At 37.8% G+C, this 13757-nt stretch overlaps 1 protein-coding gene across 1 annotated transcript in view; it reads left to right on the top strand.

Moving 5' to 3' along the window:
* Positions 1 to 2050: 2050 nt before the first annotated feature.
* EPC1 (enhancer of polycomb homolog 1) overlaps positions 2051 to 13757 on the top strand; it is a 102440-nt gene continuing 90733 nt past the window's right edge. The window contains exon 1 of the mRNA XM_036759856.1: positions 2051 to 2280. Within this exon, the coding sequence (XP_036615751.1) occupies positions 2278 to 2280 (3 nt within the window). The 5' untranslated portion in view covers positions 2051 to 2277. The remainder of the gene's footprint in view (positions 2281 to 13757) is intronic.

Raw genomic sequence — 13757 nt, 5'->3', positions numbered from 1 at the left:
ATACACACACACATAGATATGATAGATACATGTATATAAACACCCATACAAAGAGAAAAATGTCTCTAGGAAGTGGTTTCCATTGAAAGAAAACATTTATTCACATATCGCATCTCAAAAGGTCCATTTTCTTCATTGAGTTGAGACCTTAAGGAATTTTTGCTATATGGGAATATAAAAGCATATCTCATAGTTAGAATTTATTAACCTTAGAATCTGGGTTTTCCAATTTAGCCCATAACACAGTTGCCCACTGTTGGCTTCTGAATCTGAGCCACATGCAGAAGTGTTTTCTGAGGCTTTGGTGTGCCTGTCAATTGATGGTCAGGAGAAGAGTAGTACATTCCAGCTCTGAAAACTAGTGCCTTCAGCTTTTGTTCACGTGTTGCCCCTTGCCTACAATCTAAGAAGATACACTTCCAAAGAAAGGCCAGGAGTTGCCTGTCAGCTAAAGGACAATGTCTAGAGAACACTAGTCTATCGATAGTTCAAGGAACTGTCCCCTTGACCCCACAGTTGGCTAAAGCCCTTTGAATGTGCTATTAACTGCCAGAAAGGAATGTATCATGAGAGCAAGAGGCATCTGCCCTGTATAATTCTAGGCAAAACTCTTCTTCATTCTCTTCCTCCCTCACCCCTACTACCCACCTCTTTCTTCAAACAAAGACTATCCTTGATTAACTGGAAATTTAGGGTACAAATAGCTAAGAAAACAAAACATTCTTTGTATAGTATTAATTCATTAACCCATATATGCATATATCTGTGATATCCAGTATGTACTTTCGAATTTACTGACTGTTGTGAGTTTATATTTTCAAGACTGGTACTGCGTTAGTTTTATGATTAAAATTTTAAATTACTAGATTTTTGTCTGTTTTGAAAAGCACAGTTGCAACACAACTGAGTACCTGACTCAGCTCACAACCGAAAAGAGACAGAGCATCAAATTTCCCAGTCCACTTAATTTGAAAGCCTGCCAAGATAGGTGAAAGACCTCATAAATATGTAAAACAGGAAGTTCAAATAACACAGTCATGTAAATTTCCAGTGATTGATGCACTTTCAAAAATTTTTTTTAGAGAAAGATGACCAATAAAAGCAAAACATTTTTTAAAAAGTGGCCCTCACCAAAAGTGTAGCCCAGAGTCCAAGCTGTGCATTGTACTTACAGAATTGTGTGTATTGGGGATTTTTTTAAAAAAAATACATATGTATATATTATGTATATATGTGTATACACACACATATACACATATACTTTCTGGAGGCCAGGGGGAGGCACAGTGAGAAACCAAAAAACTCATTGCTACAGCCATTTTGTTTCTGGACATGGTAGAATTCTGTCAGTCAGTATAGGAGGGGTTTTTAAATAGAATTTATAGACCCCAGATTATTCCTGCCGTTTTCATGTGCCTAGTGAAATTAATATCAGTGTCATACATTCGCATGGTAGGTAGTTGTATTCCTTGTTAACCAAAATAATTTTATGGACCTGAAGCCTTAAAGGAGTGGTGGATTTTGTTCAGGGTGGGAAGGCTTTATAGGTGGCCTAACAGTGTTGAATCTAAAAGACTCCTACAGGATGACTTTAGAATGACCATCTTTGTGTCCAAATTGCTGGGTGATCTAACAATAAAATATATTTTTAAAAAACCAAACACTTCCTTGAGAAAACCATATTGTCTTGGCAAGCCGCACAGTTTTAAAAAAAAAAAAAAGACAGAAATCCATTTCTTGAGGCCATGAGGAAGGTATTTTCCAGAGCGAGCAAGACAGTCATTGAGAGCTATTGTTTTGCAGTGTCACTTAATATCGAGCCCAGACTTTTGTCATTTGGGTGGCTGTGCTTTTAAAAGCCCAGTGTAAAATGGCACACACACTGCATTTTTTTTTCCCAGGCTGCAGGAGGGGGGAGCGGGGGATAGTGCAGACTGTAGGGACACTGCCCTCCTAACCAATCAGAACACGCCTGTTTGCCATTGCAAAGTTGTTAACCCCAGAGTCTTCTGGCTGCTGGCTGCTGGCTGCCTCCTCTGCTTTTAATCTTGTGTGGATATTGCTCCGATTTTTCCCAAACGCCCACAGATCCTGGGGGAAACCACCTCATGGAGCCACTGGTCGTGGAAGAAAGTATTACTTTTTATTTACCAAATATTTCTAAGATGTTTGAAGATCCATATGCTGCATGGAGGCTGCTGTTTCTAAGGGCACAAGTATCCAGCTTATATTGTTACAATTATTTTGCGAGGACTGGCTTCTTTTCTTCCTACACTTATGGTAAGTTTGTAATTTTAAACATCTCTATTGTTGAATCTTTGAAACGAGCCAGCAGATTAAATGGATTTTCATTGTGTTTTTAATGAACAAAACAAATCTTGGTGATTTTTTTTTCTTTAGCTTTGGTCTCTGCATATTCCACCTAATCCAATCTGGTTAATTTTGACAATAAAAAAATAGTTCTTTCTATTGTTAAAACAAAATATTTTTAAAACGTAGGTTATACTTTAATTACTGTGAACTGCAGAAGAACTCAGATATTTCAAGATGGACTTGTTTTGTGCCAGAAATGCTGGCAATGCCAAATATGTACATATCCTCCTTTATAAAAATCTTGTATTACCTAATTTGTCCACGACTAAATTATCAGCATGCATTACGGTTGTAGTTTAAACAATTTCTAAAACGATTTCGGTTGCTCTTCATGGATTACTTCGATACAAAGTACAGAAAAGCTGCCCTTGGTATAATGAAGGTGGAGATTGACATAACAGGGTTTATATTAAGTTATGGCTGTTACTAAATAGTGGGTCTTTTATTTGCAGGGCAGATCTTTTGTAAGGGCTACTCCTTGGAGGCGTTATTTCTCAGGAGCCCCTCATTAGGCGTCTTTCACAGATATCTTGTTTGTTCGAAAAGGTACATTTGGGAGACATTTTGTAATTTTTGGCATTTTTCTCGGGTTTTTTTTTTTTTTTTTTTTGCACACGGTGGGAGATCTTTTTTGTTTTGCATTGATCTGTGTTGGTGGCGCTGTAGTGCTCCTCAACAATTTATGTCAGTTTTCACTAAAAGAAAAAGGGAGAAAAAAAGAAAGAGGTGGGGCAAGATGGGATCTATTATCTTTTCTTCTTCTTTTATCAGAGAAAGTTCATTTTAGTCAGAGGAAATTATTCAGAAGCATTATCTAAGCTATGTTTTCTGTGAACCCTGGACGAGAGCAGACATGTCGTCACAACCCGTCCAGGAGATATCAAGGATAGGCGTACAGTTTGCAGCTGTGTTTTAGAAGGGGGCTCAATGGGATGTGTCAGTAGATCAGATTTCTCCAGCAATAACCGTTTCAGCTCCCACTTGCCCCTTCCCAATAGGATTTTGTATTCCCTCATATTCCAAAATCGTGCTGCATAAAATATTCATTAAGGCATTCACGCACCTTCCCAACTTAGCAAAACGTTTGCCTTTTTTCTTTTTTAAAATAATTGAACAGTTGTGAAAGTTCAATTTCAAGATTTACATTTCTTAAGTAACTAAGTTTTGTCCATAGAATTATCTAATAGTTTGGTAGATCTTAACGTTTACGTCATTATTCATTTTCCTGTTTTGTTTTTTTTGTGAGATTGTTATGAAGTTAAAAAAAAAAAGGTGTTGCCTTAATGCATTTACACTGTCCTTTAAAATAGTAATATTTAAGGCTGGAATGATCTTTTAGGTTTTTACGTACAGCTATCCGTGACTTAAGGGTACTTGAACACATGTAACTAAGGGCCAAAATAGGGTCTTCTCAACCCCTGTTCTTATTGGGAATTTCTCCTGGTTAGAGAATATGAGATCAGGCCGAAGCCTGTTCTGAACAGAAATGTGTAAGGATATAAGATCGATTTTACTGATCTCTGCAAACATTTCTATTGTTTACAGAAGAACTAAGCAGATTCGCCCTTCTAAAAGAGAAAAGGAAGAATTAGTAATGATGACTTAAAAGTGTATTACTTTGCCAAATGAAAGAATTTTAAAATGATTGAAATAGACTTCTCAATGCACTTCGAGGTGTGATTAAATACATTCTTTCTAGAGAGACTGAAACCTCCAACTCCAAAAATAATGTTGGCATGATTGTTCAGTGATTTGATTCCCTGGAAACTGTACAAGTGCTCTTTCTCACTTGTGTCATTTCCCCAGTTAAAACATTTGAAGAGTATTTGTGAAGAATGTTTTAAAATATTGTTTTTGGTTTTTCTAAGAAAATCATATCCCTGCTATACATAGGGGGCTTTTCCCTTTTAGTTTTATTTTGTTTGCACTTTAGTATATTAATTTTAAAAATATGCTGTGTCTTCTACTTGAAAAGCTTTTAAATGGCTACATTGAGCCGTTTTGTAGACTGCTTATGAATGAAATACTGCATATATATATTTAAACCTCTGACATTCTGCTGGGGGAGTTTAGCCTTCTGAAAGAAGTTTATCTACAGAATAGACTATGCTTTCTTTTAAATTTATTTGCTAAAGATCTTTGGTTACTCAACTGGTAATATTTTCTGTCTTTTTCATCGTGAAAAATATATGTGCTTGTCTAACCTCCCACCCTTTGAAAACAAACTGATGCTGTGAACTCCATATGTAGCTATGCAATGTTCTTTGTTCTCCTACATCATTGACTGTTAGTTACATCACTGATTATGAAGTATCCAATACAGTTGCAGATTCATTTGGATTCAATTCAGCAAGCACTTATTAGTTGCCTGCTGTATGCAGAATGCTGTGCTAAGGGTTCAGGGAAATGTTTAGATGAGACAGTTCTCATGTATAGATTTGCTTTTTAAGTGTGAATTTGTAAATGACATCTTTACATTGTATGAGGGAGGTTTAAAAGGCCATACCTACATATGTGTACGTGTATGCCTACATCTCTACTTTCAACTAGTCTCAATTTATAAAACCTAATATGTCATCATGCTTCACTTTATTTTTGAGTCACTCAAATTTTTTAAAAATAATTTTTAAATAATTTTTAAAAATTTAATTTGTTCTTTTAAAAGTATTTAGTTTTAAAATGTTTTGATTTTGACCAACACTGCTGTAGTAAATTATTTATTCAGTACGATGATATGGAGAGATAATTAGATTTAGACTTGGAAGGCGTAGGGATTCTAACCCTGCCACTTATTAGCAATATGACCCTGACTTAGTCATTCCTCCCATTGGGGCTGGTTTCTTCTTTGGTAAAAAAGAGAGAGTTCAAATCTAAGGATCCTTCCAACTCCAACATTCTATAAGTCTATGAAGGGAAGCATTTATAGACACATTTTTAATATTGTCTCATGTTATATGTCGTAGGAGCTAAATAAAGGTTACCTGGGATAACTGAAATAGACAAGAAATGCAAAAATAATATTTTCATCAAACACTCCCTCCCTCAGCAGTCTTTAATGAGAACTATTAACTGAAATATACTAGATTGACTTTTACCTCCTTTTATTTCTCTCAGCCCCTCTAATTGAAGGACAAATGAATATAATGACATGGCAGCAAAAACACTGGATTTAAAGTCATAGGACCTTTGTGTTTGAATCCTGGCTCAGCTACTTACTGCCTATGTGACCTTGGGCAAGTCATACTTAACCTCTCTGGGCCAGTTTCTTCATCTGTAAAATAAAGGGATTGGATTAGATGATTGATCTCCAAAGGCCCTTCCAGCTCTCAATCTATGATCCAAAGAGAGAGAAATAACATCCTACTACATGGATAATCCATGATCCAAACAATTAACCTCTAACAACTGTGAGTTGACTGCCACTAAATGAGTTGAACTTTGGTTTAAGAGTTGGTTAAAGAGTTGGTAAATCCCAGGAACAAATTTTTCACCGGAGAGATACTTAAGTATTTGAAAATAATATTAAAACAAATAGTAGGGGGACAAGGTGCAGGACTTAGCCTGGTGGAAGACTAATGAATTTTCCAGGCTAGAAAAAGTCTATCCAAGAAAAATTAACAAAGAGCTAAAAGAAGCATTATCAAAGAAATTAAAATTACCTAAGATAAATATGTAAAATAAGCTCTAAAACCAATCTAGAACACACTGACATAAACTAATATAAAAGGAAAAATACTGGAGGTAGGATAAGCTTGAAATTTTCCAGAAACAACTAAAAAAAACCATAAGAATATTCCATCAGATTCTCATCATGTGATTAAAAAATCTGATCTGATAGGAAGAGAAAATAAATGATGAACATTTCTAATAATAAAGATTTCTTGGGTATATCATTGTCATTTGAAAGATTTCTTAGTTTCCCCATGAGAGAATACAGATGAATTATTGTATTGGGGATTTTTTTTTCTCAAATCATAGGTTGAATTTTGAAAAGGGAGTAACTGCATAGAGGATGAGATGGGGGATATGGTGTTTGTGTTACCTGATTTAAAAACAAAAACAACCAGAAACAACAAAGGAACAATATATTAAAAATGCTTATTTATTTACAGTTAAAAATAACTTTCTATTTAATTTTATGTTTTTCTAGGTGGCCTCATTTTGAAAGCATTTTAAGGCTAATAATTTTAAATATGTTAAATTCTCAGTTTCGGTGAGGCAGGTTAATTAGACCTTCAGGTGAGAAATTACAGATTAATGTATTTTTCTTGAAAAAAGAGATTGAGAAGAACCCAAGGCCCAATCTTCTGGCAGTCATGGGCGTGTCTTTGGAAAATCCAGGTAATAGGCATTTTGTTTTTGAGAGCTTGATATAGTACTACACTGAGCAATTTGTTCACATTTTCAGGGGGGGAAATGTAGAAATAAATATAATCTGTAAAGAGAAGAAACAGAAGAAATAATCTCTAAAGAAAACTTTTCTTAATGGCTCCATTCCTAATATGCTACCGTTAGACATTGTTATTGAGGTATCTTTAAAATAAAAATAAATTAGATATTTATGAAGATTACATAATAGGGCATTTTCTATAGTGGCCAGGTAGATGAATGCATTGACCAGGAAACTGAGATTAGGACTATATGGATAAATTGGTTGGCATTGAAATATTCAGTAAAGGGCTATTTGCTGTGGTATCCGCATGGTCTTATACTAGGAAGTAGGTATTCCCTGTTTGTTTCATAGAATTTAGGGCTGGAAGAAAACTTAGAAATCTATTCCAAACCTCCCATCTTGAAGACCAAGTAATAGATGCCCAAAGATGGAGTAGTGCAAGTGACAGAGCTGAGATTCAGACGCACACTCGGAATTCAGTCTCATCGTTTTTGTCTCTGTACCAAGATGCCTCAAAAAGAAGGAGCAGGCAGAGTTTCCCTGGAATTAAAACGGGTGAACTCATGTATTAGACAGGAATATTAGCCAGCTAAAACAGAGAATGTTTATTAAGGTGACCTCAGGAATCATACGATGAAAATATTTTTTTCTTATACACAGAGCCACAACTAAGGCAATGTGATTGGTTTGGCTGTAAGTCCCCAGGCTGGCACCTGGGCTAACACTAAAAAACTGTGTCTGGACAAACAAGAGGAAAGGCACCCTCTGATCAGTTGTGACTGGGGTGGAGAGAGTTCAGGCCTTGGGCTACAAGGAGCAGGGGATGAAGGGGAGTGGGAACATTTAGAAACACATTGAAGCTAGGGCTGGTAGAAAGTTTTAGGCGGGGCCAAGCCAAGGAAGAGTGTAACCTGGGGGATGCTGCCTGGGAGGAACTGGACCATCCAGTAACTTTCTTTTAGTAAGTGCCGAGCTCGATTTTTACCTATGTCGGTTCCATCTTTGTCACCCTGTTCTAGTGACTCGGTTCCCCCCCAGAGTACTGAAACTGAAAGTATGCTAATGATACATGTATTTGCTTAGGCTTTCACAAGACATCGTTAGCCAGGATAGTTAAAATAGGAAGCTACAGATGGCTTGCCTTCTCCCCTCTTCCATCTGTAGTGCCACCCCATTCATCTTCTCCTTGGCCTGGATCTGTACCCACCCCCAGAAATGGCCTTCCCAGCAGTAGCCTTATGATGCCCCAGGTTCGCCCAGAGGTGCCTTAGGTCTTGAAGGTTGAGGTTTCTCCCCAGATCCCCCTATTCCTCCAACTAAATTTCTCTGAAAATGGCAGGTCACTCCATCTGTGGTTTGCCTTGCTTGCTCTGGGCACCAGAGTTGCTCCTTACTCTTCTGCCTGATTCTCTCACACTGAACATACCACCCTTGTCCTGCCTCTATGCCTCTGTACCAGCAGCCCCCCATGCCTCAAATGCCCTCCCTCACTTCTGCCTCTAGGCTTCCTTGACTCCCTCCAAGATTCAGCTCAACACCCACCTTCTTCTAGAGGCCTTTCCCAGTTTTTCCTTCTGTTACCTCCTTCCTTCTAGGATTACCTCCCATCTACTTTATATTGACCTTCTAGGTACATAGTTATTTAGGTGTTGTATCTCCTATTATAGGCAGCTAGGTGGCACAGTGGTTTAAGTGCTGGGCCTGGAGTCGGAAAGACTCCTCTTCTTGAGTTCAAATCTGGCCTCAGACACTTAATAGCTCTGTGACCCTGGGTGGGTCACTTAACCCTGTTTGCCTCAGTTTCCTCATTTGTAAAATTAGAGAAGGAAATGGCAAACCATTCCAGTCTCTTTGCCAAGAAAACCCCACAAGGAGTCCCAAAGAGTTGGGCATAACTGAACAACAAAAATCCCCCATTAGATGTGAGCTCCTTAAAGGCAGCTCTTTTCACCTTTAAGCAATTAATAAATGTTTGTTAATTGAGTGATTGATGGACCAGCAAATATTTTAAGGATATTTAAGGATTTTCTAGTTCAAATTTCTGCGATAAATGACCTATTCCAGGGAAAGTGTCAAAGAGGGGGTGTTCGGGGCAGTACATTTGTCAAACTGTAAGGCAGATTTCCTAAGACAGGCTCAGGTACTACAGAAACTTCCTGCTGAGAAGTAAAAACAAATCCACTTGATACTAATATTCAGGGCGAATATAAACCAGGGAAACCCAAAGATAGTGTGATTTGGTAGATAGAGAGCTAGCCTCAGAAACAGAAAGACTTGGATTCATCTGCAGATTGTGATACCTTCTGACCACGAGATCTTGAGCAAATCAAGTATCTTTGTTCTCCCAGACAACTCTAGGAGACTCTCAATTCCAGAATAGTTGCTGATCTTTACTAAGTAGTAGGGAAAAGTTGCTTACTCTACAAGTTCATTTTATTAGTGAAATCATAGGTCTGGACCCCTCCCCCCACAAATTCTGATACCATGAAATAAGGTAGAATTATTCATTTTAACAGTGAATCTCTCAAGTGTTTTATTATCAAAAGTAATGCTTTAAAATAAAATTTGAATAAATGAATGTTTTACTCTGTGATTGCTTTGGACAAGCCATTCTGAGCCACCACACATTTATAATTAATAATTTCCATATTGGGCTACTAGTATACCTCATTTTATGTATTAAGTATGTTCAGTAATGTATGTAGATATAATTACATTTACATGCATTAGGGGAGCCCTCTAAAAGAATATTTTATTTAATTATTTTATAAATTAGGTTTTGATAAATCTTAATGTTCATATGTTGGACTTACTTAAATTAAAGTGTGCCTGTACCATAACTCAACTCTTCTTGAATTTTCCTGAAACTCATTAAGAAAAATTTGCAGAAAAAAAACAGTGCTAGAAGAAAGTGTACCAACCTAGGAGCTGGGAAATCTGGATTCTAATTTCTGTTTTGCTCCTCACAAGCTGTGTTAACTTTGGCAAAGTTATTTAATTTCTCTGAGCATCAGTTTTCCTATTTGTAAAATAAGGGGTTAGACTAAATAATCTCTAAAATCTCTAGGAGACTATTAATTCTGTTTTTCTCTGGTTACTTTTAGAACTTGATTTTCCTACATAAAGAAATTAGAAGTACAATTTTACTTGAGTGAATTAAATGAGGTCAATGTCATAAAACTGACCCAGGAACTTAGAGAACTACTTCTCAAGAATCCCACTGATGTTAGTTCAATTATCCCAATTCAGTAAAGATTTGGCAAAAGTGTAGGTGTCGTCATTGGCTAGAAATTTTGCTTTGCACAGAGGAGGAAGCGGTTGGAGAACTATTAAAAACCTTTCATGGTGCAATATAACAGTAAGGCAAGGAAGGTAATTAAACCAAAATCAGACAGATATTACCTGGCCCTTTAAAAAATGATGCCTTTTGTTTTTATATCATCTTTATTTCCAAATATATCCCTGACCCTCCCCTATGCAGAGAGCCATCCCTTGTTACAAAGATTAAATAACAAAACAGAAAAAAAAATAACCATTCAGGAAAACCAACCAATGCATCAACCAAGTCAAACAACGTGCTGTGTTTTATGCCCATAGTCTTCCCCTTCTTTGGTGAAAGGTCTTTTTCAGGGCCTAGTCGGGTTGTGATGATCACACAAACGTTCAGTTGACTATTTCCATCCTCTTTCATCTTTGGCTGTGCCCCTTCTTGTGTGTGGAAAGTTTTCAGTTGCTGGTATTTGAAGGAGAGAAATCAACTGAACTGTTTCCACAATAGCTGTAGAAAGTGATAGTAATGTAAGAAAATGCCACAATGACATTGCGATGAACGTTATATTTACCAATAGTCCCTGAATTGGCCAATTTAGAAAGGTCAATGAGGAGGGAGGTTCAGTAATGAGGAAGGGTCAATGAAGAAATGCAACATTATGAGAATGAATCAGCCTGATGTTTGAATTAAGACCATGAAGAATGCTGTCCCAGATCAGTCACCAGCCAGGGCTTTGGTCAGCCCATTATTCTAACTGTAACATCAAGGAGCATTTTATTCTCCATGATGATGTTGTCTTCAGATACTTAGGATGTATCCTGCATGACCTTAACTTCCATTAATAGCCCACCTTATCACCTTATCAGCTTCAATATCTAGAAAGGCAGCATGGTGCAGTTGGGAGTCTAAGGACATAAACTGGAACTCCGCCCTTCTACAGTCTGTGTGTCCATGGGCATGTCGTTTACCTGCTATGGTCCTTAGTTTCCTCATATGTAAGATGGAAAGGTTGGAGTAGAGACTTTAAGATCTCATCCCACATTTCATAATCCTCTAGGTGGCACTGTAGATAGAACTCTGGGCCTGGAGTCACAAAGATTCATCTTCCTGAGTTCAGATCTAGCCTCTGACACTTACTAGCAGTGTGACCTTGGGCAAGTCATTTGGCCCTAACTGTCTCAGTTCCTCCTCTGTAAAACAAGCTGGAGAAGGACATGACAAGCCACTCCAGTATCCTTACCACAAAAAACCCAAATGGGCTCACAGAGAGCCAGACACAACTGAATAACAGTAACGACCACAAACATTTTCAGTTTGTACAACCTTCAGAGACAATGAATGAATTCTAGATGTTTACTAGCCACCATAGCAGAGAAATATTTAATTTTGTTTGTCTCTAAAACTATCTTCTCTGAATTTTAGGGGCTTCCCTTCTTACTAATTTTTGTGTTCTGAGATTTCATGAACAGATATCTGGGTTTATTCTCATAGACTTGATAAGTTGCTGAAATGCTTCCATTTTTGAGAAATCGTTTCTTCCTTTTGTTTGCTGTTTTGTTTTAGTAAGTTTAGCTCAATCTTACTCTCCTAGTACTTGAGATTTATTTGCCAACATTTAAAGACTTATAAATTTGAACTGATGGCATGTGGTTTAACTTCTTTGTGCCCTTCAACAGTGTGCTCACATAAATTTTACAAGTTATTCAGTAACAGTGTGAAACTGGTATTATAACCTTGCTTTGCTAAGCAAATAGCAAGTTATATCTAGAGACTCTCCCTACTTATGGCACCAGCAGGCCTTAGAATTTTCATCCTCTAAATCTTTATGCCTCAGATCACTCCTTAGTAATAAATACACAAGAAGATTTCAGTGTTGTGGAGAAAAGAACACTATTGGGGGGGTTATGATGCTAATGATAGGTGTCTGATTGCATCTCAGGCCTCCTCTACCTTTCCCCTTGGAATTAATTCCATATCTACCTTGATAGGAACACAGGTGTTCCAAAACTGTGTTAGAGAAACACTACAACTTTCTGAGGAGGAAAAAAGTATGTTTCCAAAAATCTAATAACCCAGCCATTTTACTCTAGTACTTGGGGAACAATTCCAGCGACCTTTGTCTTGTGAAGATTTTCAAGAAACACCCCATCTTCAGAGTTAGCTTTATATATATCCAGGAGGACCTGGGTTCAGCACCACCTCTGACATCTGTTGGCTATGTGACCTTGGCCAAATAACTTGCAGTGCTCTAGGTCAGTGGTGTCAAGCTCAAACAGAAATGGATCTTTATTGGCCACCTCTTAATTTAGAAAACCACAAATTGACACCAACTAACTTCTATTGTATTTTTACTTATTTTGTAAATCATTTCCAATAACATTGTAATCTGGTTGGGGCTTCAGCCATTTGAGTCTCACCAGTTTGACAGTTCTGCCTTAGATAGACTCTCTAAAACTGTAACTTTCAGAGAAGGTGATGCTTTGCATTGGTGGATAGAGTTTTTTCAGTCAAGAAGTTCCATATGGTAGTGAAAGCACAGGTCAAGAACCTATTCCCTATCCCCACCCCACTTTTAACTCTAGGACAAATTGAAAGAAAAATCTATTAGGTGAGTAGCCTCTTGTTCTATACTCTCGGCCTTCTGTTTCCAGAAGCCAGTTTTGTTCCAAACAGTTGGGAATATGGAATACATCACGTGATGCTCCTAGAGGTCCAGCCCATAACTCAGTCATCTCTCAATGCCTAGTAGTGTGAAGCACTCTAGTGAGGCTACTATGGTGGTAAAACCACCCTGGGGTTTTGTTTCTATTCTATCCTAGGGCATGCCTGGGGTTTAATTTGGGCTTGTAAGACTGGGACTATGTAATGAACACCCTAAAGTAAACCTAAAAACTATTGAGCCACTGTTAACCTTATCTGAATTTCTTTGGGTCCAGCAGACCAAGGCAAGATTAGATTTCCTCCAGAAAGCAGACCAACACACTACCAGGGCACTAGTCCAGGGCTACTTAGCCTCCATGCCTTACTCAGTCTAAAGTATAGAAGGCACTGGACACCTGTGTTCTAGTCTCAATTCCACCACTAAGTAACTGTGATTTTGGGCAGGTAGTGACCTTCACATCTTTGGGCTTAAATTTCTTCATCTGTAAAGTGAGAGGATTAGACAGAATAATCTCCAGCCTTCCTCCCCCGCCTTATCATTCTGCCAGTCTAGTCCACTGTTTAACAGTCAGCTGTTCACCTGTTGCCTAAGGAAATCCAGACTTATACTGGGAGTAATGTAGGGTCAGATCAGGGCATACCTACTACCTTTGTTTGGAAAGGAAACAACTCTATAAGCGTAGTTAGCTGACCAAATGTACAATCTCACCATTGCTAACTCTATTTGCGGGACTAATTCTGTGCTTTTTGCACAGAAAAGACTAGTCACTAACCATACAACTTTCATCCTGCACCCAACCTGGTGATGAGCTGCTCTCACTGATGCTTGGATGACAGATATACAGACCATCATCAGTCTGTACTCTGAGTCTGTCCTCCTTGCTCAAGAACCTTTCAGTACTTGTACTCCACCAGCAGAGTCGTCATAGGTCACCTCTACACAACGAGGCACATTCTCATGTAGATGCTAATAGATTAAAGTGAAAATGCCTGATATTCTTTCTCAAGTATATGAAAAAAGATATGATTAAATTCTGTCATCCACTGGACACTCAGGGA

This window comes from Trichosurus vulpecula, chromosome 5 (genome assembly GCF_011100635.1).
Source record: "Trichosurus vulpecula isolate mTriVul1 chromosome 5, mTriVul1.pri, whole genome shotgun sequence".
NCBI classification, from domain to species: domain Eukaryota; kingdom Metazoa; phylum Chordata; class Mammalia; order Diprotodontia; family Phalangeridae; genus Trichosurus; species Trichosurus vulpecula.
Note: the sequence above shows the minus strand (reverse complement) of the source record. Positions and strands in the feature narration are given on the sequence as shown.